The 24,927-nt window shown below is 33.7% G+C and overlaps 2 protein-coding genes across 4 annotated transcripts in view; both read right to left on the bottom strand.

Annotated features, from left to right (window-relative positions):
* Nucleotides 1-24,927, bottom strand: part of LOC107980542 — a 530,828-nt gene that overhangs the window by 384,909 nt on the left and 120,992 nt on the right. Inside the window, exon 9 of one of the 3 annotated variants that reach the window (XM_032601222.1) lies at nucleotides 7,977-8,177. The exons of the other annotated variants lie outside the window; for them this stretch is intronic. The gene's annotated coding sequence lies outside the window, so the exon portion shown is untranslated. The remainder of the gene's footprint in view (nucleotides 1-7,976; nucleotides 8,178-24,927) is intronic. 3 annotated transcript variants of the gene reach the window in all.
* LOC103315451 (sentrin-specific protease 7) lies at nucleotides 296-7,895 on the bottom strand. Its single transcript, XM_031923584.1, has 14 exons — nucleotides 7,283-7,895; nucleotides 7,010-7,187; nucleotides 6,732-6,927; nucleotides 6,395-6,519; nucleotides 5,883-6,076; nucleotides 5,609-5,812; nucleotides 5,041-5,489; nucleotides 4,849-4,971; nucleotides 4,678-4,775; nucleotides 4,246-4,551; nucleotides 4,001-4,131; nucleotides 1,091-1,239; nucleotides 896-1,001; nucleotides 296-715 (listed from the first exon to the last, which is right to left on the bottom strand). The coding sequence occupies exons 7-12, from the start codon at nucleotides 5,194-5,196 to the stop codon at nucleotides 1,220-1,222; spliced, it is 834 nt and encodes a 277-aa protein (XP_031779444.1). The 5' UTR covers nucleotides 5,197-5,489; nucleotides 5,609-5,812; nucleotides 5,883-6,076; nucleotides 6,395-6,519; nucleotides 6,732-6,927; nucleotides 7,010-7,187; nucleotides 7,283-7,895; the 3' UTR covers nucleotides 296-715; nucleotides 896-1,001; nucleotides 1,091-1,219.

The following is a 24,927-nucleotide window of genomic DNA, read 5'->3' as shown; positions in this document are numbered from 1 at the left end:
TCTTACACGAATCACTCTTATCAAAGTCAGGCGTGGCTTCTAAGTTACAAGACTGTTTGTTGAAGAACGATAAATACAAGCACATAAAGTCTTCGAAGCTAGGTGTTAGACTAAAACCGCAAATAGACGTCTTTAGCGGTGCTCAAAAGAAGATGCTAGAAGAACTATATCTGAAGAAATCCCGTAAGAGTAATGCCAGATACGAATTAGTCTACGCTAAGATTAGTTTTATCGCTGATACATAAATTTCACTTTAACGGAGCTATCAAAAACAGTTAAATGATATTACATAAAATTAAATATCTTTACACATTTTATTATTGTACAAATATTTACATTTTTAAACATTTCTCAAAATGTATTAGTAATCGTTGCTTAATATATTTTATTATGTTTTAAAATCACGATAACTTTTACGTAAAAGAACTTTTTATATATATTTTTATTTATACAGGGATCTTGTGAGGCTAAGCAAAGAATTCCAGATGGATTACGGCATAACTCAAAACGATCGTGACAGAAACATTGATGATTAATATGAATTTACGTAAAAAGTAAAGTAACATGCACTCATTTCTAAAAGTTCGTTGCTTATTGTAAACATGTCATACATCACAATTCAACTGCATAAAACTGTCCAAATTTATATTTTCTTCTATCGTATAATACATTTCTTTATAACCTCATTTACATTTTCTATATTTCTACTCAGTTGCTGAAAAAATATCGTTCTTTCCATTATTTATTGCAGTAGAACATTTTAAAACTTTAATCATTAGGAATTAGAAACAAACATATAATAAAATTAATATAATACATATAAAAATACAGGAATATGTGAAAAATATCATTTAAGTATAATTTCGTTTCATTTATACGTTTCTATTAAATTTACCTTTTTTTTCTATCAGCTCTAAAATAAGTTGTCTTTTATTTCGAACTTCTTCCACTGCGAACTATTCTTTTAATGATGGTATCGATGAGTAATCCACTATTGATGTCTATATTAAAATTAAATAAGATACCCAATAAGTAAGAAATTATTATTCCTTTTTATAAAGTAATAATATTCAAATAATATTAATCTTACAGAAAAAAAAGTTCAACATATTGCATAACGTAAATTCCGCAATCATAAGCATTGTGTTGCTGAGGTACTTCAGGATAAACACATTTCACGTCAAAATTGCTCATATTTATGTTACTGTTTTTTTTGAGTTTATATTCCCAATGTAAATACTGAACAATTATATTACCAACATTTATAGGAATTATTCCAGGTGCCGAATCAAATACTAATATACAGGGTCTATAATAACACCGGCACACAAAATAAAAAAGTTGTCTGCTCGAGAAATCAGACCTATCTATCTTTATGTTTTTCGGGTCGCTGAATTTGAATATAAGATCAGTTAGGCCCCATCACGTAAGGGTCAAGGTCAGTTGGAGGTCAAATTAAGAAGAAAAGGTTTAAAAAAATTAAAATGCCATATATTTATGTTTTTTCGGTCACTGAATTCGAATCCGGGGTCAGTTTTGCCCGATCACGTCAGGTTCGAGGTCAGTTCGAGGTCAAATTGGGAAGTAACGGTTAAAAAAATTAAAATGCCATATATTTATGTTTATTTGGTCGCTGAATCCAAATCCGGAATCAGTTTGGCCCCATCACGTCAGGGTCAAGGTCAGTTCAAGGTCAAACTGAGAAGAAACAGTTTAAATCGATTAAAATGTCATATCAAAACTTTCCAAAAATGGAAAAAGATACCGAAAAATTGTAAAAAATCTTATTTAATCACATATCTTCCTTGTGTACAGAGAAAACAGAGAAAGTGTTATCTGAAATGTTTAAGTTGATTTACAGTGAATGCTTTGGTATTGAAGTAGCCAATCAAAATGTAAACTGGGTGCCACAAAAAGTTTGCAGTAGATGTTATACGATGGTAACACGCTGGGAAAGAGATAAAACAGAAAGAAAATTGAAATTTACAAAACCAATGATATGACTGCTATTTTTGTATGACTAATACCAAAGGTTTTAACACGGCTACTAAATCTAAAATTGTATACGCAGACGTTTCTTCAGTAGTAAAACCTGTGAGAATAGAAGTCATGGATAGAGCTGTTAGTACCGAACCCGTGGATGTGGACCGCTCAGGCGAAGTAGAAGAAATGCAAGTTGATGAGTCCTGTGACGAAGAAGCTTCTGAGGTTGAAGAAGAATCTGACGAAGAATCCTCAAACGAAGAATACCTGCCAGCTAGTACAAGAAAAGCTCCAGAAACCTTTAACCAAGAAGAGTTAAGTGATCTTATTCGAAATTTAGGGTTACCTAAAGATGGAGGAGAATATCTAGCGTCAGTTCTTAAAACGAAAAATCTGTTAGCAAAAGGAACAACGGCCTCTTTTTATCGAGATAGAGAAAAAGAATTTAGGAATTTTTTTACGGACGATGAAGAGAATTCGTTAGTATATTGTATAGAAAGGTTTAGTCGATGCAATAAAACCGAATACGTATAAAGACGAGGAATGGAGACTTTTTATTGATTCGTCAAAACGAAGTCTGAAAGCTGTTCTGCTTCATAACGGAAACAGGTTTGCATCCATTCCCATAGCTCACTCGACTAAGCTGAAAGAGACTTATGAAAATTGAGAAATTGTATTGGAAAAAATAAAGTACTTGGAACATCAATGGAAAATTTGTGGTGATCTTAAAATTGCAACCATGATCTTAGGACAACAATCAGGTTTTACTAAATTCCCTGCTTCTTGTGTTTATGGGATAGTAGAGACAGGGTAAATCACTACGTTAAGAAAGTATGGCCAACTAGAACACATTTTGAACCAGGATCGAGGAACATTATACGTACGCCATTGATTGACCCATCAAACTATCTGCTACCACCACTTCATATCAAACTTGGCCTCATGAAGCAGTTCGTCAAAGCTCTGGATAAAGATGGCGATTGTTTCCAGTATTTGGGAGAAAAGTTTCCCGCAATAAGTGAAGCTAAATTAAAAGAAGGTATTTTTGATGGTCCTCAAATTCGTACTCTATTTGAAGACGAAACATTTATCACAAAAATAAACGACACAGAAAAAGCTGCATGGCAAAGTTTTAAAACTCTTCGTGAGAACTTTTTACGAAATAAAAAGAGTGAGAACTATCAGGAACTAGTTGAACAAATGTAGGAGAATTTCAAAAATTTGGGTTGCTTGATGAGTTATAAAATGCATTTCTTACATTCCCATCTTGATTACTTCCCTCTTAATCTAGGAGATGCCAGTGAAGAACAGGGAGTACGATTTCATCAAGATATAAGTGTAATGGAGAATCGATACCAAGGAAGATGGAATGTCAACATGATGGCAGATTTTTGCTGGACACTGAAGAGAGACATTAAAATAAATAACAAAAAGAGAAAAAGAAACCCATTGCATAGGTCATTTGAAGTAAAAAGAGTTCGTTACAAGAGAAAAAAGGAGTAAAGAAAGACATCGAGAGTTACTAGCTAGTGGAAAAAATAATCGAAAGAAACTTTTCTCTGTACACAAGGAAGATATTATGTGATTAAATAAGATTTTTTACAATTTTTCGGTATCTTTTTCCATTTTTGGAAAGTTTTGATATGACATTTTAATCGGTTTAAACTGTTTCTTCTCAGTTTGACCTTGAACTGACCTTGACCCTAACGTGATGGGGCCAAACTGATTCCGGATTTGGATTCAGCGACCAAAAAAACATAAATATATGGCATTTTAATTTTTTTAAACCTTTTCTTCTTAATTTGACCTCCAACTGACCTTGACCCTGACGTGATGGGGCCTAACTGACCTTATATTCGAATTCAGCGACCCGAAAAACATAAAGATAGATAGGTCTGATTTCTCGCGCAGACAACTTTTTTTTATTTTGTGTGCCGGTGTAATGAGTAATAAAAATTAATTTGTTACTGTTGCATAACAAAGATTTTTTTTATTGCGATAAATTTAAAATACTTACGTTTTCGTATTAGTGAGTTGTCATTATTTTCATGCTGTAATTTTAATTTTTTCGGCTTGTCGTGAGATGACATATATTTTTCATGAATTGCGTTGGGATAGCAAATGACTGTTAAGAACCAGTGTTTGTTACTATTTCGAAAATTACATGTGCATAGGTTAGAAAACTGTATTTATTGTTGAACGTTGAATTGAAAGCACTTGTTAGAAAAAATAACGTACGCAAAACGTATGCAAAAAACTTACTTGTGATTCACAGGTATTATAATGTATTGTTTATTGAATAGATCAATCGACTTAGTCCAATTTTTAACTCCACTGTGTCTTTTTTTAGATGAATCCGTACTTCTATTTAGCAATTTCTTATAGAAAAATGTACTAAATAAAACTGTATTGTCTCGTTTCGTAGGTTCAATGATTTCTTCAACAACGTATTTCAAATAAAAGTCGATTATAATATCGTTTAAATATCTTCCGTCCTCTAAACATTTCAAGTGCGCATACTTAATATCTATTCTGCCTTTGCATGGAGGTGGAGGATAAGTCAATAATCTGTAAAGAAGGTAAATATGATTTAAAGAGAAACGAAAATTACACTAATCAATTGCACAGCTTATATCAATAGGATTCTATGATTAATGATGTATGATTTAATTTTGTAAAAACAGTATATCTTACGTCGTATCCGGAGCGTTGCTGAAACTAGGGATTGCAATATTTGTTTGTTGATTTTCATGCATGTTCTTTTCATAAGTTTTACTTAGAAATTCAGATTCCTAGGCAATTAGGTGATTATAAATATTCAACAAAGTTGAGGTATGAAATTTAATTTACAAACAATTATTTTACCTGTGCTATAGACTTCTTATCGAATATTTCTGAAGAACATGCTAGACTATGTATTGATCCGACTATACTGTGTGATCGTTGTGATTTTGACGATATCACACTGATAACATCATTTGACACTCCCTAGAAATAATTCAATATATTCGATTTTTTTAATTGTAAGATAATATTTTTTGTAAATATAATTGTTACCTCTAAGGATACGTTATCAACGCTTAGATTTGATACTGAATTAAAAACATGTTCTAATTGATCGAATTCAATATGAGATTGCATTTCGATATTTTCGTCATTTGGTGGATTCTCAGAGTCTTTATTTGTATTATATAAATTTAATTTTTTTCTCATTCTATCCTTCAGATGCGTGATTTTAGGAAACGAATCGTGAGTAAATGTTTCTTCAATATTGACGTCAGATGGGGATCTTGTATAACTGCAGTATCAGTATAAATGCAGTTGTCATCAATATTCTTAATAGTGATGAATGTTGGCTGTGGTTGTAACAAAGAAACGTCAGGTGAAGACTCTTCTACAAGTGCTGTATCATCTACTTCATTACATCTTCTATAAATTAATAAATAAGCATTTCCTTCTCCACTGTTGCCGTTTCCAAAAGAAATTCCAAAATCATGTTTTGATATCTACAACAAATATACATATAAATTATAATTTAAATAAAACAATGAATGAAAAATAGAAAAGGCGCAGGCTAATATATCATATGGTATTTTTATCATAGAGGAAGAAAGAGAAAAATTACGCGTGTAACGGTGCTGTCGTTAAAACAAAACCATTCATTCGTAAAATAAAATCCTGTATATATGTATAACAATGGCCTTGGACGGCTGTTCCGCTATGAATAACAATTGAAAAAAGTTTGTAAAAATTCGAATCTGCTGCATTATTTTTGTCTTCAAAAGGATCGATGATACTATTTAAATTGAGAACCTCTGGAAATGTGACCCTTAAAAAAAATATGCTTTATTATTTACAAAAATAAAATTATATTAATTATTTATTGACATAGTACATACTTATTGTTTAGCTTGATGGTGGAATTTGATTTTACGTCATATTGAAAACGTTTCAAGTGCAATGTAAGTATGAATGGAAGTTTTATAAACTTTAAATCCTGTTTAGCTGAGCATTTTTTGTCACATTTCTCATAGAAGTACTCATTGTCTTCGTCTAAGATAACGCATTGTGTAAATGCTTCTAATACTTCTTCCTTCAAAATAAAATGGTACATTATGCAAGAAAGGACGAAAGTAGCACATTTTTCCCGCTGTTGTAAGTAGGGCCAACGCGTTTTCTACATTTCAGTATGTTAATGTATAAAAAAAAAAAAAATATTTTCACCACGCAAATTTTACTTTTGCCCCACTAATGGAGTTTATGATGGAAATATTTAACTTCTGTCCCTATTTTCAGGTGGGAAAAGTGGCTTTCAGTCGGGGTGGGTAAAAAAAATGTGATTTTCGTTGCTTTGCGTTACTTAATTCATTATAAATAATACTAATAAGTACGTTATAGAAATATTACGTACCACTGTGTTGTATGCTCCAATCTTAGTCCCATCTGATGGTATTGGCAAGGAAATATCCAAAAAAGGATTTTTCGTGCAATGTTCAGCATTACAGATTAAACATATTACACGATCAAGTATAATTCCTGAAAGATGGAAATATATATATATAATTTCGCATTGTATACTATAGCAGTTCTTGATACTAAGTTTAGATTGTCGCTCGAGCAAAGGCAGAGTAGTAATCTTACGAGTGAAGTATATCTTTCGCATGCATATCTAACGCGTTTTTATACACAGCAGGCGTAAATGTGATTTTTCAAATTAAAAAAGAATGCGCGAATAGAATTTTACGCACGCGTGTCGAAAAAATTATTTTTCCACAGCATTCATTTAACTACTTGTTTTGGTGAGATATTTGTAAGTTCTAGTTTCAACGCATTAAAACACATTTGAAAAAATTCATGCACATCCTGATTTACATTTGTATCACTAGAATCCCATCCAAAAGCACTGGTTAACTGTACAGTTTCTATAGCATGATCCTTCGATAACTACCAATAATTTAATGTAAAATTTAATCTTATTTTATAATTTCACTGTTATACAAAGCAGACATTTTTTAAAATTATTTACCTTCAAATTTATAAAAAGTTGTTTTATTTCATGTAGTAAGTTGGACTTGATTTTAAAATTTGGAAATCAACGGTTTCGCAACAGTATATGAAATTTCTAAACTCTGGAGTCATGTATAAGATTTGAAGAAGACTGTTTAAATAACAAGTTGCTCCTTGATTTATAAGACCAATATATTCTAAAGCATGTTATAAAATTAAATGTAAAATTAATATTGTCATTGTAAGCAAATATAAATGCATAGCTTTCAGTAAGTTTGTATTTGTTACTTACGGATATGTTCCATCATTTTGAAAATTGAAATTAAACTTGCTTGTGGTCAATTATGCCGCATCATATTTATTCATTCTTGTTGCTATAAGATAGTCGATTATCCGTCAATTATGTATAATTTATTGAGATAATTTTGTGTGTATGTGTATGTCTGTACATATATGTATATATACACGCGTCGGTAGCACGAGCATAATATATGCGTACGTTATATAGAGAACGTTTTACTAAATCCCGCGCGGACTGCAGTTTGCAACGAAAGTTGATCATCATTCAATAAGAAATATCCCTCTGCACGTTACGGATTATCGTTTACAAACGTTTCCTCAACAACCAAAAAAGGTGATTGTACACGCCACGTAGTTCTTAATATTGTTCATGTTGGTAAACGGCAACACTGCACTGCACAAAGAGCCACAAAGCACAAAAACTATAAAGTACTGATACGAATTAGCTTGATGCTGTAGAACGAAATTCAGAACGATTTGCTAACTTCCTCGGAGACAAGGCTTTATTTTGCTACGATGCCAAAGAAAACGAATGGAAACACGTGGACAAAACCACTTCATTACAAGTAAGTAAAATATTATATCTTTCAATAAACATACATATAATTTTTTTGTATTAGTGACTTAAAATTTATATTCCTAACAATTGATAAAAGCAATTAAATAAAATGTATGAATGGGCTCACCAGCGTCGTTGAATCGGGTACGGTTTCTTTCACTGTTCGAAAATTAATTTCCAATAGCCTGAATCCTTCATTCCTTGTCCTACGCAATATGATCTCAGCAATCGAAATTGCGAATTGCTAGTTGACTCACACGTAAGTAAAATATTATATCTTTCAGAAATCGGGATACTGAAGCACTTCATTAGACAATCAATGTTTACACTAAAAGTATATAAATGTTCTTAACCTCGAAAAAAACAAATCAAACCTCGCGAAGGATTTTAATACATCACAATCGTCGTCGTTTACGGCTTTTCGCGAAAAAATTATCACACATTAATTTACCATATAACAGTGCACGTTTAATATCAGTAAAATAGTTGAACGCTTTTCATTTTGACATACCTTGTTGTACAATAAACACAGCACAGCAACGAACTATTATGTAGCACGTGTATTCCACAAAATAGGCGGGACGACTGATCAACAAGCTCCGCGTAGCGTAGCGTACTGTATACACTTTGAAGGGGTAGGGGGCGGGAAGGCGGTTTTCGCAGCAGAGCGACAAAATGACAATGCTGCGAGATTTGGCGCGGGGATTCAATTAATTTAAATTGTCAGCATTTATGGCGGACATTTTACAATAAATTATTTAGTTTCAATATCTATGTGTGCTTTTTACCGTAGGACAACATAGTGATGATATATATATATATATATATATATATATATATATATATATATATATATATATATGGGACGTTTCACGTCAACCGGACCATCAGTGCACCCAAAATTTGGGTTAACCTAACAAGACGTTTGAGGTCTCAAAATGATCATCTGGTCAAGGGCTTTTGAAAAAGTTCTGGCCTTTTCAAAAATCCAATGTGGCGCATAAAAAATGGAGCCTGAAACCCACGTTTTCATAGCACATTCAACAAAAACAATAGTAAAAATGTTCTAATTTGTGAAGTATCCCACCAAAAAGCATGTACAACTCATGATAGGACATATTATTGACAATGCTGACGGAATTCCAAAATAAAAAATGGCGGAATCAAAATGGCGGACATTATACCACCACCAAACCAATTTTACCGCAACAAATGATTTTAGATCACTTTAAAGTATCGATATGAGGATTTTTGGGGCCACTGCACCTTATTTTAACCTCGAAATTTTAAAATCCAAAATGGCCGATCCAAAATGGCGGACATTATACAACCACCAAAACTATTTTATCGCAATGAACGATTTTAAATCAGTTTAAAGTATCGGTATGGGAGTTTAAGGGGCCGCTGAAACTAATTTTAACCTCGAAATTTCAAAATTCAATATGGCCAATATAAACTGGCGGATATTTGTCATAACCCACCCGCAGGCTCTCTCGCGAAAAGCCCCTGCTAACGCGCAACACGCCGAACATGCCACGCACGCTGCAACGCTTATCACCGCGGTGCGCCGCTAGGCGGCTGCGCATTACCCACAAGTGAAGTAGCGTCGCGGAGGGCACATAAGGAGGCCGGGTCCAGCGCTGTACCTCGCCCCTCTTCCAACAGCCTAATGCTGCAAGTATACGACTCGTGTCCAATGACAACTTGTGCAAAGACTTCAGCAAATAAAACTGTTTTGTGGCAAAGGAATTTATTGCTTTCAAGTGATTTATTTCATCCCTCTTTTTTACCTACACCCCCAACCCCTTCCCACGTTTAGCAACTCATAGAAAGGAATATTTTCTTCAAGGAATGCTTTCTTCATCGGCGACTTTTTCTCCAACTGTCTTTTTCAGGATAGTTGGTGAGCAAGTCCATCAGCGGCTTTATTCATAGGCGACTTTTTCTCCAACAGTCCTTTTTAGGATAGTTAATAGGTACATTAATAGATACATTGGCGACTTCTTCTTCAACATCCTTTTTAAGGCAGTTGTTGAGTAAGTCTTACTTTATCGGCAACTTCTTGTTCAACTGTACTAGCCGTAATTTTGTTATTTCTAACATTTTTTTTGTTTTGGTTGTGCTTTCTCATATCCTACAACAATGTCTTCTCCTGCGAAAAAATATCGTATCGATATATGCGTTAATCCATTTGATATTAATACAGGACACAGCAAATCTCTTAGGAAGATCTCCAAAGAATTTCAAGATGTCTATCCTGATTATCCAACATCTTCACTGATTTGTGATACATGTAGAAAATCCTTTTACAAACTACATGATTTGTCATCTCCAAACGTCAGTATGAGTGTTGATTTTGAATCAGAGACTGACTCACCTTCGGTTTCAAACACGGATGCATCTATGCAAGATGATCTTACAGATATTTTAACTGGACTTAAAAACAAATTCCAATCCCTGCCGGAGAACGATCCATTACGTGTCAGTATTCTTACTATTTTGCCCGAACACTGGGCAATACGTAAAATTATGAACCAATTTGGTGTGTCTCACAGAATGGCTCGTAAAGCAAAACAGTTAAGAGAATCAGATAGAGTTTTGGCTTCTTCTGTTGCAAAACGTGGAAAAACATTACCTGCAGAAACTACTCAGAAAGTTGAAGATTTTTACGAAAATGATCTTAACAGCAGAATTATGCCAAATAAAAAAGATATCGTCAGTATTTATTTATATGGTGAAAAAATAAAAGTGCAGAAAAGATTATTACTTACTGATATTAAGAACCTTCATAATCAATTTAAAGAACAGTTTCCTGAACATCCGATTGGGCTTACCAAGTTTGCGGAACTGAGACCAAAATGTTGAATTATAAAGATTGTTTGAATTTCGTTCTATGTGAGGATCCCAAACCAAGTTGTTATTTGAATGAATGCAAATTTTGTCCGGACATTTAAAAGTTTTCTAATTACGTTGGGAACATTATGGATGAGCACAATATTGATCAAGTCATCTTCAGCACGTGGCAATCAATCGATAGATACACTTTGATAAAACAATGCCTAACATCGCAAGAATTTATTGAAACTTTATGTTCTAGCCTAGAAAAGTTGATACCTCATCACTTCATCGCTAAGGAACAATGAAAGTTTATTTCTCGGAAGAAAAATAATCTTTCAGATGAAGAGGTTCTTGCTCAATTGGATTTTGCTGAGAACTATGCTTTTACAACCCAAGATGCTGCACAGGCATTTCATTTTAATAATGATCAAAGTACGATTTTCCTGCTATTGTTTATTATAAATCTGAAGGCAAGCTAAAGCATTTCAATACAGTATCTATGTCCGACTGTACTACTCATGATGCCACTGCAGTATACATAATGCAGCAAAAGCTTATACCTGAAATTCGCAAGGTTTGTCCCACAGTAAAAAAGGTAATATATGCTACTGATGGTGCTAAACAGCATTTTAAAAATCGTTATCAAATGAGTAGTTTAATGAGTCATAAGAGAGATTTTGGCGTTGATGCTGAAGGCACTGTTTTGCAACAGCACACGGAAAAGGTAGTTGCGATGGAGTTGGAGCGATAGTAAAGAGAGAGGCTACAAGAGCGAGCTTACAAGCTGCAAAAAATAAAGCAATTCTAGATGTTAAAGCTCTTTATTCATGGGTTAATGGGCGATCATTCAATATAAAATTTTTCTTATACACCAAAAAAGATCACGAGCAAACTCGTCAATTCCTAACAAAGAGATTTAAAAACTGTCCACCTGTCACAAACATACAAATGGGGCATGGATTTATCCCAGAAAATAATGCAACGTTTAAAGTTATGCATTACTCAAATGCCAATGAACCTAGGAACAGAGTAATTTATGATATCGGCGAAAGCCATTTATCACCAGTAAAAACTCCACGAACGAGGAGCCATAATTGATAAGAGTGCACAAAATGTCATTAAGGTTGATTCATTTGGCTAAATTATATATTTTTTTCAATCACGCAGGCATATACATATACACAGAACAATAGAAAAATGTAAGTGCAAAAACCTCAGACAGATAATTCTAAATCTAATAGACCGGAAAAATATAAGATTCATGTGCACAAATACTGATTCCGATAATACATTTATAACCATTTACCTCACAAACCCCCATATCGATACATTTTGGATCCACCATTTTTGATTTTGGAATTCCGTCAGCATTGTCAATAATATGTCCTATCATGAGTTGTACATGCTTTTTGGTGGGATACTTCACAAATTAGAACATTTTTACTATTGTTTTTGTTGAATGTGCTATGAAAACGTGTGAGCCTGCGGGTGGGTTATGACAAATATCCGCCAGTTTATATTGGCCATATTGAATTTTGAAATTTCGAGGTTAAAATAAGATTCAGCGGCCCCTTAAACTCCCATACCGATACTTTAAACTGATTTAAGATCGTTCATTGCGATAAAATAGTTTTGGTGGTTGTATAATGTCCGCCATTTGGGATCGGCCATTTTGGATTTTAAAATTTCGAGGTTAAAATAAGGTGCAGTGGCCCCAAAAATCCTCATATCGATACTTTAAAGTGATCTAAAATCATTTGTTGCGGTAAAATTGGTTTGGTGGTGGTATAATGTCCGCCATTTTGATTCCGCCATTTTTTATTTTGGAATTCCGTCAGCATTGTCAATAATATGTCCTATCATGAGTTGTACATGCTTTTTGGTGGGATACTTCACAAATTAGAACATTTTTACTATTGTTTTTGTTGAATGTGCTATGAAAACGTGGGTTTCAGGCTCCATATTTTATGCGCCACATTGGATTTTTGAAAAGGCCAGAACTTTTTCAAAAGCCCTTGACCAGACGATCATTTTGAGACCTCAAACGTCTTGTTAGGTTAACCCAAATTTTGGGTGCACTGATGGTCCGGTTGACGTGAAACGTCCCATATATATATATATATATATATATATATATGGGACTTCTTTTAAGATTCCTGCTCGAGATGACAGCAAAGAAGAGAGAAAGAACGCTGAAGCTGAGTTAAAAGTGCTGGCGATGTGTTCAAAATTGAATATTTTGTACCGAAATGTGCCTGTCTTAGTAAAAGATCTAAATAATATCGATCCAAATAGAATTTGGAATGATCTAAAATTAGGAGAGACGAAGGCACGTAATATGATCGTAAATGTAATTGGAGAAAGTAGCAGAGATGACTTGGCTGAATTTTTAAAACAGCATTTTTTTTTTGTATTTGTATCGACGAGTCGACAGATATTAGCAAAGAAAAAACTTTAGCTATTATAGTTAGATATGTAAGTGAAGATGATAACATAAAATCTGAAGTTTGGGATTTAGTCAAAGTATTCGAAGAAGGAAAGGAAGCGAAAGCAACCGCAGGAAGATTATACGAGTGCATAGAAAACTCGTTTGCCAGGTATAATATACCGGTGTCGAATATATACGGATGCTGTTTTAACGGGTGTCAAACAATGATAGGGGAAAAAAGCGGCTTGAAAGCTCGATTGTGTGAGAGCATACCCAACATTTTATGCGTCCAATGCCCGGCACATATGACACATTTATGTGTACAATATGCTGTCAAGGAATTACCCGAAGAAACTTGCGTTCGATGTTTCGAAGTGCTAACAGGCAACATGATTATCAAAACATGCAGAAAGAAATGCGCATAGAACAGCATATAATTTTGAATTTATCATTGACGCGCTGGCTGTCCCTAGAGTCGAATGTATGGAGAGTCCTTGAGCAATATCCCTGTTTGCTGAGGTTTTCGGAAGAGAAATCCGACGATGCCGTTGCAAAGCAGATTTTTACCTGCTTGTCGAAGAAAGAAACAAAATTATACCTTTGTTTATTGCGACAAACTCTGAAACAGTTAAATATTTGCAATACCTTTTTTCAGAGAAGAGGAATAATCATCCACAAAGTTCAGGAAGAGATTACAAAAAGGTATAAAAATATCGTGTCCTGTTTTATGAAGCGACAATATGTAATTTCAACACCCGTCAAGAACATTGATATTCTAAATGAGCAGGAATATTTACGGTACATGGATTTCGAATTGGGAGAAGAAATCAGAGATTACTTTCTTTCTGATAAAAGTGACACTGAATAGTTTTGTATGAATGTGTATAATTATCTTATATCATTGTCGTACGAAATGAAAGAGGGATTTAAGAACTTTAATAATGCAGTTTATGAATCGGCAATGTGTTTGGACCCTGCGAACGCCTTATCAGTCCAATTCCGAAATGAAAATCCGAATATTATTTCGAAATTGCAGAACACATTTACGAAATTGATTAACAATGTGCAGTTAGCTGTTGAAATTGAAGAAGGATGGAATAACCTATTGTCGATAGAAATCCCAAAAGAGTTCCTCGCAGCGGACTCACCCGTCGAAGATTTTTGGATCTGTGTGAAAAATTTTACAGCAGAAGGTAGTATGCCTTGTCAAGCAATGGGCGAGATCGCTTTGTTAATTTTGGCAATGCCGCACGCTAACGCAGATCCAGAAAGGTGTTTTAGCGCCCAAAATATTTTAAAAACAAAAAATAGAAATAAAATGAAGGTCGAAACGGTGGATGGCACTATACGATCAAAGGAGAAGATATTGTCCACAGAGCAGAATGATTTTATACCGACTGAAAAAATGATTGCGCTAACCTTAAAACGGCGTTATTATAAAAATTAATTTGCAAAAGGTAGAGTGGCGTAAGACAAATGTAAAAATATGATACAACGATAAATTTTATTTCTGTTGTATGGCTGTATCATGTTACATGTCTGTAAAGTCATTAGTTTTAAGTCGACCATATAAAGTAATGTATAGTGTTTGTATGTATACATGTTATAATATATATCTATGTTCTGTGTTAGAAATAAAAAGGGGTTACTTAAACATAGGTAACTGATTAATGCTGCAATTTTTATAAGACAATCTTAAATTTTATTCTGAAAACCGCGTCAATATTGTTCCCGTCGCGGTTAATAGGAAAAAACGGCGGCAGACATAGAGGGCTTACGCATCAGGCTCAACCTACAGCTGCAGATCGTCAGCGAGCAGTCCAAGAAAATTGGAATAACCCCCCTGCTCGACACGGAGCCGCCACTGCGGATGATATCGCACAGCCTAACATCCACCAAGCTGCTGTTACTATTACCGACATAAACGCTGCGCCGCTTTCACCTCGAGGACAAGCTGATGCACGTATGCGTGAAAAAGCACCGCCCGTCATTGTGCTGCTCGTGGTGCTCCTGCTCACGCGGTAGAAGCAGCACAGGTCAGTGCACCACCACCTCCATCGACGAGCTCTAACCCCGGTGCCTGCAAACGTGGCACCTGCTGTCCCTGTTGCTAGTCCTGTATCAAAAGAAGCGCAAGACGACGCGCCGCGTTCTCCTCGCCGATGAGCTCCAGCCCAGATGGGTGCATACAAGCCGCACCCGGGCCGGAGCTAATGTGTGGCAAATATAGTGGCAATTTGAAGATATATGATTAAATATTCGATTAATAGTAAAGCCTTAATACGTACCATCGTGATAGGGATCGAAAAAAGAAAATTTACCTCGAGTGAATTTTAATGGTCTGGACCACTAGACCACGAACTATTATATGTTCATAACTCAAACGCAACGTATCAGTAGATTCGCCTGATGAGCTCCATATGTTTTGACGCTTGAGTTTTAATAATTAATAAAAACGATGTTAATGTGTACAATATAACGATTACCTACGAAAATAAAGTAAACGGCGGCATTTCAGTAGCTGTGGAAAATTTCATACTCAAACATTCGTTTTTATAAATTGTTGCACAAATCTTTATAAATTATTTTGCAACTCTGATAACAGATTCGTTATCAGAGACCCCGAATACCCCTAATACTATACTATTCATTCGTTAAAGATCGAATTTTACAATAATTTGCATAAACAAAATTGTTTAAACGAATTATTTTGCAAATCTGATAACAGATTCGTTATCAGCGATCCCGAAAACCCCTAGTACTATACTATTCATTCGTTACAGATCGAATTTTACAATAATTTGCATAAACAAAATTGTTTAAACGAATTATTTATTAAATCTGATAACAGTTTCGTTATCAGAGACCTCGAAAACCATTGTCTGTTAAATAAGTGGTTTCATCTTGCGTATAGTGTACATTTTCTATAATTCAAGTGCATAGTGTAAAAGGGGCTTTCTTCTTTTTCTTATATTTATGCGTTTTTTAAACATTATTATTACTCTAGTAATTCATAAATAATTAGTACTGACTCTGAAGTTTATTATTTAATCGTTTTTAACCGCGTGTACTGTTTGAATTAAAAATTTTTACGATTTCAATAATGTCATTCGCGTGAGAGTACGTCAAAAGTTCAATGATTGTTTTTAATTATTACATAAGTCGATAAATTATTTTATTACAGTAACTTTACTTATTTTAGTGCCCAATTAATTGATCGATATCAAAAAATTATTTTTAGCAACTTTTTTTTTCGGCGATTTTCGAACTATTCAAATTGACCGCCTTCTGTTCTGCCACTTTTGGGAACGCTGCTCTCGGCTGCGCGCCCGACTTTTATACTCGGGTCTCTATAACTCGAGAACCGCTCGGTGGATTTTAATGATTTTTTGTTTGATTTGGGGTGTCTTCTCGAGATGAATGCGATGCTGTAATGAAATTATATTTTTATAACAAAATTTCTTCGCAAACTCAACATTAAATTTTTTAAATTGCGAATATTGATAATAATTTTAGAGAAGGTATTTTATTTTCTTTTGTTTTTTCGTAGGTATAAGGACAGTAAAAAAATTGAACGCAAAAATTAATTATATTTATAAAAATACTAAATTTTATTCTTATAAAATGACATTTTTTTTTATTATTCTATTCGACTTTTTTCACAGGTATTACTTCATCATCATCTTCTACGTATTGTAAGATATCTGGTTGTTGAAATATACTTTCTGAATAATCTTCTGTATCCTCCAACAGTTAGTCAATTATTTGTTTTTCTGTATTGTCACACTGGCCGTGGCAATTTTTGCAGATTTCAGTACATTTTAAACCGTGTTGTCTGCAGCCACAATTTTGTTTTACGCAATTGCTTTTGCAGCTACAGGAAACAATTTTTAAAAGCGTTTCTGGCATTTGCAGGTTATTCTCGGTATATATTGGTTTTACACCAGACGCCGAAGAAATCCACCCCCAATCACATGCATTCAAATAATGATTTCCCTGCCACAGTTGCAACTGGAAATAAACGCGGAAAGCGTGTTGCGCAGCTGCAGCTGTTGTAGGTAGCAGAGACTCCAATTTGAATGATGATTTACTTGTGTGTTTTTTTAAAATAATAAACCTCAACTCATTTAAACACCCATCAAAATTGGAGTCGTACATACGCACAATTTTTTTTCTGCATTTTCTAGCAAAATATTTTTTGGGGTATCTGGCGCGTAAAACGCTTTGCTAAATCTAGAAAATTCAGTTTTTTTTCAAAAGCCTTGATGATGGAATTCTTTCCTTTTCCGTAGAAGCACGATGTAGTGTCACAGCCGCAGAAAGCATGTAAAAAGGTGACGATCGATTTTAAATTGTCATGAGCAAAACTCTTAGTATCAAACCATTTCTCTGGTACTTTATTTTTACCTGGCTTCAAAAATAAAACATTTTTATTGGCAGGTGTCAATTGAGTCATCAAGGCTAATAAATCGACGTCTTCCTACAATGATTGTCGTTGTAGATTCAGTGGCTATATCGATTGTATTTTCAACAATTAACAAATCAGCATCCTCTACAGCTTGTTTCGTTCGAAATCCAGCAGCCTCCAAATGTTCTCAGCACTTTTGGTGTATGAACTAGTCATTTCTGGATACCCGTCAAAAACTATTGTGCAATTTTCACGATAATGGCGTTCTACGTAGTCAACGTAACTTTTAATAATGACATCAATATTATCATTTTGCCTCCAAGACACTCTGTGAAGTAAAAAGCCACCATCTAACAAGGAAAGGTACCCAACCCGAACTCACCGATTTTGATGATTTTCATATATGTTGTAGAACATAAAAAAATAAGAGACACGTATTTTTTTTATCGGCTAATTTTCACTTTTAAGGGGTAAAAACCTCCCCTAAAGTTAACCCCCAAAAAGCGTTTTTTTTAAATAGCTCGGCTTAAAATAAATATTTTTCAATGAAACAAATTGGAGGTTATTTCTTACAAAAAGAGCAAGTATTTCATGGTGATTTGAAGAGTAAGGGTAGCATCCCCTATTTTTTAGGGGTTGAAAACATATATTTTTTGGCATAATTTTATAATAAAAATGTTTAAACCGACTAAAAAAAATTGGAAAAAATGTTTAAACATCCTTAATAACAAAATTTAGTTGACGTCTTTCGGTGTTTTCATAAATATTATCCCTAAGGGGGTAAACCACCCCTAACACAAAATAACTGTAAATATGTAATTCAATACATAATATTTCGTAGAAAGTTTGTATATAGAGGTTTTCGAGGTCGCTGATTACAAATCTGTTATCAGATTTTGAAAATTCAAAATGGCGGAACCAATAGGACGGAAATATCGAAAAAAAATTTTATATAATAAAAAAGTTTTAAACGACTAAAAAAATTGGAAAAAATTTGTAAACATCTATAATAAACAAATTAAGTTTTTCGATTTTTTCATAGATACTACCCTTTAGGTGGTAAACCACCCCTAACACAAAATAACTATAAGTATACTTCAATCCATAATATTTTGTAGAAGGTTTGTATATAAGGGTTTTCGAGATCGCTCTTTGCAAATCTGATATCAGATTTTGAAAATTCAAAATGGCGGAACCAATGTGGTGGACGGAAATGTCGAAAAAAAATTTTAACTTTCAAAAAAACTTGTTTACAAATGTGTGATCTTTGTAGCCTGTACATGTGAACTAAAGAGCCTTAAACCCTAAACCCCTAAAGAACAAATAGGCTAAATGGTTGTGCTTTTTAACCAAACGACTCCAAACCCCTAACCTCCAGACAAGCCGAAGGCCTATGCTTTACCGTAGACACGAGTATAGACATATTACCGATATTTTATTCTATCATTTTGTATGTAACAAATAACGTCTCGTTTTATGTTTCAATCAAAGATTATTTATTTTTCTGCTTTTATAAATTAGCATAATTTCAAAAGTAATTTCATAAATTATAAAGTATTTCATAAATTGCATAATTATATAATTTTATAAATTCAAAAAGTCCACACTTTTTTGCAAATGAAAAAACATAGATTAATAAAATTAGTTTATCAAACTCTTTTGCGTTTTGTAATAAAATTTAATGTTGTCAAACTTGGGAGTTTTTCATTGTTACAATTATTTCGTAAGCCAAACGTTTTTTAGATGAATTCTCGAAGTAATGATTATTGTATCTATAGTAAAATATTTACAGTCTGGAATTCCATAATAATACTATTTGATACGATTTAATGAATTTATCAAAAAATCTAAATTTAATAATAAATATTATTCTAATTATTATTATTATTTTTCATTATCATTGCTATTATCAGTATTACTGTTATTATTGCTATTGCAATTATGCTTATTCTTCTTCTTATTATTATTATTATTATATTACTATGATAATTTTTGTTATTGGTAAAAATACATAAAAGAATATTAATACTCGAACTTCATTTGCAATTAAAGAAAACGTTGTTATTGAAAGGGAATTTTATATGCATTCATTACTTTAATGAATGTTATCGTACATTCAATGATAATTCCACAGATAAATGTCTTTCACTCATAAAAGTTGTTGACAATATGTGCAAATCAGTATGTTCTTTTTTTAGATTGTTTTCATCGAGTGTTTACCTCAGCTGCCTGTGTTATTTTTTAGGCAGTGAGTGAGTTTTGTGGGTATTCTAGTTCGATGCCGGAAAGTACGAATAGTACGTCTTTTTGTTTGTCAGTGGTATCATACAGTTGTAGAAAATTTTATTTAGTGATTTTATATAGATTTACATTATTCAATTTCAAAGTGAATAAAAGTTGAATAAAACCAAAAATAGAGTTTTCCGAACATCACAAAGTGGAACGAGAATTCTTCTCCAATGCATAAATTAATGATTTGATTCAATTTACATTCACTCGTTTTATTCTGGTAGAAATGTAGCAGTCGTGCCTTACATGCAAAAACACAGCTTGTATAAATTTTACCGCTTGTTTTCATTTTAGATTGAAAAATGATAATTAATCCGTTAAACGTTCTAAACTTATTATTAGCATACTTTCAAGCGTTAAACATACCAGATAGTGTCACGAATTATCACGAAACAGAGTTGGCCGAAAAAATAAAAGAAATTTTAATAGATGCAACACATGATTTCAACGATGTAGAAATGATTACTGATGACTCTTTGGATTTTCAAGAAGAGTTATAAAGACCATAATATATTAAGACCATAATGTGGAAATAATTGAAGATGAAGTGCAACATCATTTTCCTGATCCGGATATAGCACCAACAAATCAATGTACAGCAGATAATGAAGAACTAGATTTTGAATACAAAAAGAGCTGTAGAATTTTGGAGAAGTAGCAAAACGAAGCAAAATTTAAGTCTCAAAACAGTGCAAAACAGATTCAAAAAAGTATCATCTATTAGTCAGCTACGTCGTTGGGCTCATTCAATTAATAAAGGTGGCACGTATAGAGAAAAAGTAGCACAAATTTGTCAGTATACCCTGGATAATTTTCAAGCAGCTCTCGACAGTGGTTCAATTATCCATGATGAAGATATAATTCGATGGGCCTTACAAGCTAAAAAAGAAATTGGTTTTGATGATATTAGATTCAAAGCTTCTAAACATTGGTTACTCAAATTTAAGCAAGCACACCGAATAGATTCTAGGAAAATAAATAAGTTCATAACAAGAAAAACACTAGAAAGTAGTGCAGAACTTACGGCTAAAGCTGAAGCATTTATCGATGACGTTAAATCGTGTATACCAAGGATTGGACTCGAAAATTTGTATAATACAGATCAGAGCGGATTTCAGCTAGAAATGCATTCTGGAAGAACATTAGCAGTAGAAGGAGAAAAGCAAGTGCAATGTCTGGTACAGTCAATTTCAGCAACAACGCATAGTTATACTATACAGCCACTAATATCAGCTACTGGACAACTGTTGTCACCGCTATTTCTTGTTTTAAAGGAACCAAGTGGCAAGTTTGGCCCTATTGTAGAACAAAACATATTTAGACCAGAAAACGTGTACGTGGAAGCATCCAAATCTGGAAAATTAACAACAAGTAAGGGAACTAATAACAATTTTTACATCATTTGATTATTCCATTTTGCTGAATCTGGCTGTATTTTTTATAACAGTATTTAAAAATAATTGGAGAGAAGTTGGAACATCAGTATCAGCGTTCTCCAGAAAACAGTTAAGCGCCTTATAATTTTTCGTATCATAAAGCGAACAACGAATATCCTCCACAATTATTTTCGCGGCTGCTGTAATAATTTTTGCGCGTTCTTCTTCTTCGTTGTTACTGCGATTCTTATACCATGCGTCTGAGAGAATTTTTCCACCCATATCTCTAAAGCAAATTATACTATCATTTTTAGAAGAGTGAACTATGATATCTTTATAAAAATGATTTTGTAGTTTTCAACCATTCGATGCCTTTTAACTAAATTCAGTGTCACGTTATAAGTCGCAGAAAATTCTGCTTTGAACTTATCCAAGATTTCTACAAGCGAAAACTGACACTCTTCTCGATTTTTTAATAAATAATTTATCACGTAATCAACAGCAGCACTAGTGTTTTCGTAGGCAGACCGACCAACTTTTGTAGTAGGATTATAACGATTGAATCGTGTAAAACAATCATGATGATATCGTGCTCCGGCAGATACGAGGTCGGGTTCCGTAGCTATTCGAGAGGCGACTTCACATCACCATTCATCTGATCGATTTTTGCACATGTCTAGGATTGTGTTCCTAGTTTTAGCAACACTAATGTACCGAACTAACCTTTTTTTCTTGGGATTCTTTGCTTCCATATTTATGTACTGTTCTGACGCATCTTCATTACAAAAGAGACAGTTCCCAATAAAATCATAGCGCTCTGTTGTATGTGAATGGGATGATGCAGCATCTGCACACATAAAAAATTAATAATGATTAAAATGTATTTACAATGATGTTATAAATCTTTGTTTATACTCAGTAATATAATACCTGCGCCGCTTTTTTCAGCGTTCCTTTCCGCTGCAAGAATGCTTGACTCCCGAACGTAAGTAACACGGTATCTCTTATGCACTGTCAAGTTCTCGAAGGTTTTTAATTTCAAATGTTTTCGATCTCTTCTTCTGGTACTGGCAGTTATAAAGGCTTGAATAGTTTTTCGTTGCACAAGTTCTGAATCGCTTCCATCCGGTTTCAGATCACGTATATTCTCACTATATTTATTAAATTTAGACGTTGCATAACGATTTCGGAGATTTACTGATGTGTGCGTGTGTGTACGTATATTTATATATGTATATGTATGTGTATGTATGTATATATATATATATATATATATATATATATATATGTGTATGTGTGTGTGTATACATGCACGAGAAAGAGAGGTTATGTACTTCGTTCAAAGGATGCTATTTATAAATTGTTTAGCTACCGAGCATTAGCATTATTCATCTTTGTTATTGATATAAAGATATAAACACACACACGCGTTAAACAACTTTTTCGGTTCTTCCGACACTGTTATTTTTAAATTAAAATATTCACAATTACTTACATGTATTCACTTGTAAACGACGTTATTAGAAAACTGTGCGAAGTATTACAAACGCTTTATTCGCTGTGTTCACCAGAACTGTTGAAAACAAATGGAATAACTTCGAAAACAAGCCGCTTCAAAACACGAAAAACCGACGCTTCCTGACTGCCGACCTGTCCTGACTACGTCATGCTGGCATACCCCCATTTTCTAACGGTCTTCTTCGAATGTACCCTACAGCGCCCCTATCATTCCCTCGAGAAAGTGAAAAAAATTCCGTAAAGCCGTAAAAATTGAATATATGACATATTCGGGTAGCCAATAATATTAGTTTGCTAAAACTATTTTTTTTAAGAATATTTTTAAATTATAAATTATTTAAATTTGAGTTTGCGACGAAATTTTGTTATAAAAATGAAATTTTATGACGGCATCGAATTCGTCTCGAGAAGATTAAAATCCACCGAGCGGTTCTCGAGTTACAGAGACCCGAGCGAATTTGAAAAATTCAAATCAAAAGTCGGGCGCGCAGCCGAGAGCGGCGCGGGCGCGCACGCGCGCGCTCAGCATTCCTCCTCGCGCGCACAGGTAGTATTCATTCACGTTAACATTCACTCTTGCTAGCGCGTTTCTTAACTAGAATATCAATGTGAAACTGTTTGAAAATTGAAGTTGAACTCTTTCTTTAATTATTCCCAAAATTTCAGTTCGATATGTCGAAAAGTTTATTAATAATTGACGTTATAAAACAAAAAAACTATCTTCCAAAGAAAGAGACCTAGATGAATTTTTCTTTTTTGAGAATAACGACAAAAATATGCTCTATTCAACGCAAAAAGAGCGAATTCCATAGCGACTGTTCTCTGACCCTGCCAGGATTTATTTATAACGCTTTTTTAGACGTCCCACTTTGTTGATTGCAAACAGCATCTTAATTTTAACTTTTTGAAATTTTTCTTTTTCACACGATTCTTTGGTCCAAATAAAACCTGTAACCGCGATATTAACTTATGAAACCACCGGTTAGTAATTAAACAATTAACAACAATTAGTTAATTAAACAAGTAACAACAAGCAAAAAAATCATCAAAATAAATTAACAAATGTAATTAGCAACAATATGACAATCAATCAAATCAGCTTTTGGCACACATATTGACAGTTGTATTGACCATCTTTTCCGTATGTTTCATCAACATCCATCGATTTTTGCAATAATAGTGCCTAATTTTTGAAAACGCATTTTTTCGCGTTCGGTATTGATTTTACACTTAACTAATTGATGAAAAAATAATTCAGGTGCATTTATGTGTAGGTAATTTAAGTACCTTAAACATAGTATGAGTTATTTTTTGATCGATCGTCTAGATTTTGATCGGCACTGAAAAAACTAAAAAAACACGTAATTTTGCCACTGATATGCATATTTGACAACTTTCCTCTACTCCTTTTTAGTTAGTTTTTGGAAATGATTATTCTACATACCTTTTTACGCCATAAAGTGCAGAAACATTGCTGTATTTAATTTTTGAAAATATATTACGTGATTCCACCTAATTCGACTGGACTATTAGCACTCCGGTAGGCGCTCATGGCTTTCAACATTTACAATACAAAAAAATGCCTATGGGTCTGAAAACTGCTAGCAATACTTTCGCAAAGGCTATGTCGTTAGCCATGGCCGGACTACAATCTAAAGAGGTAGCCATTTACTCGGACGATTTTATGATTCTAGGCGAAGATTTGGAATAACATGCCAAAAGATTCAAGAGTGACATGCAACGAGTAGTAGAAGCAAACTTGACTATTGAACCGAAGAAGTGTCAATTTTTAAAGCGGGAAGCTGTAGTTTTGGAACATATTGTTGGAGAAGGATGCATTCGTCCAGATTCGAAAAAGGTTGAAGCTGCGGAAAAATATCCAATACCGACCACTACTAAGAAAGTAAGGCAAGCAGTAGCTTTCTTCGCATACTACAGAATGTATATCAAAGACTTTGTTAAAATAGCGAAACCACTATATGACTTATTACGCAAGAATGAAAAGTTTCATTAGAATGAAGAACAACAAGGCCTTTGATAAACTCGAATAAGTACTGCGTAGTGAACCAGTTCTAGCAGCTCCAGATTTATCTCAACCTTTTATTGTAACATGTAATAACTGCGTGGTTTGGATATTTAATGTACATATAATTTATAAGGAAGATATATCTCGTTCATGACATAAGATTTGATGACATAATTGTAATTATATAAAATAGTA

The sequence above is a fragment of the Nasonia vitripennis genome, assembly GCF_009193385.2.
Source record: "Nasonia vitripennis strain AsymCx chromosome 1 unlocalized genomic scaffold, Nvit_psr_1.1 chr1_random0002, whole genome shotgun sequence".
Classification (NCBI taxonomy): Eukaryota; Metazoa; Arthropoda; class Insecta; order Hymenoptera; family Pteromalidae; genus Nasonia; species Nasonia vitripennis.
This window is presented reverse-complemented; position numbering and strand designations above follow the sequence as displayed.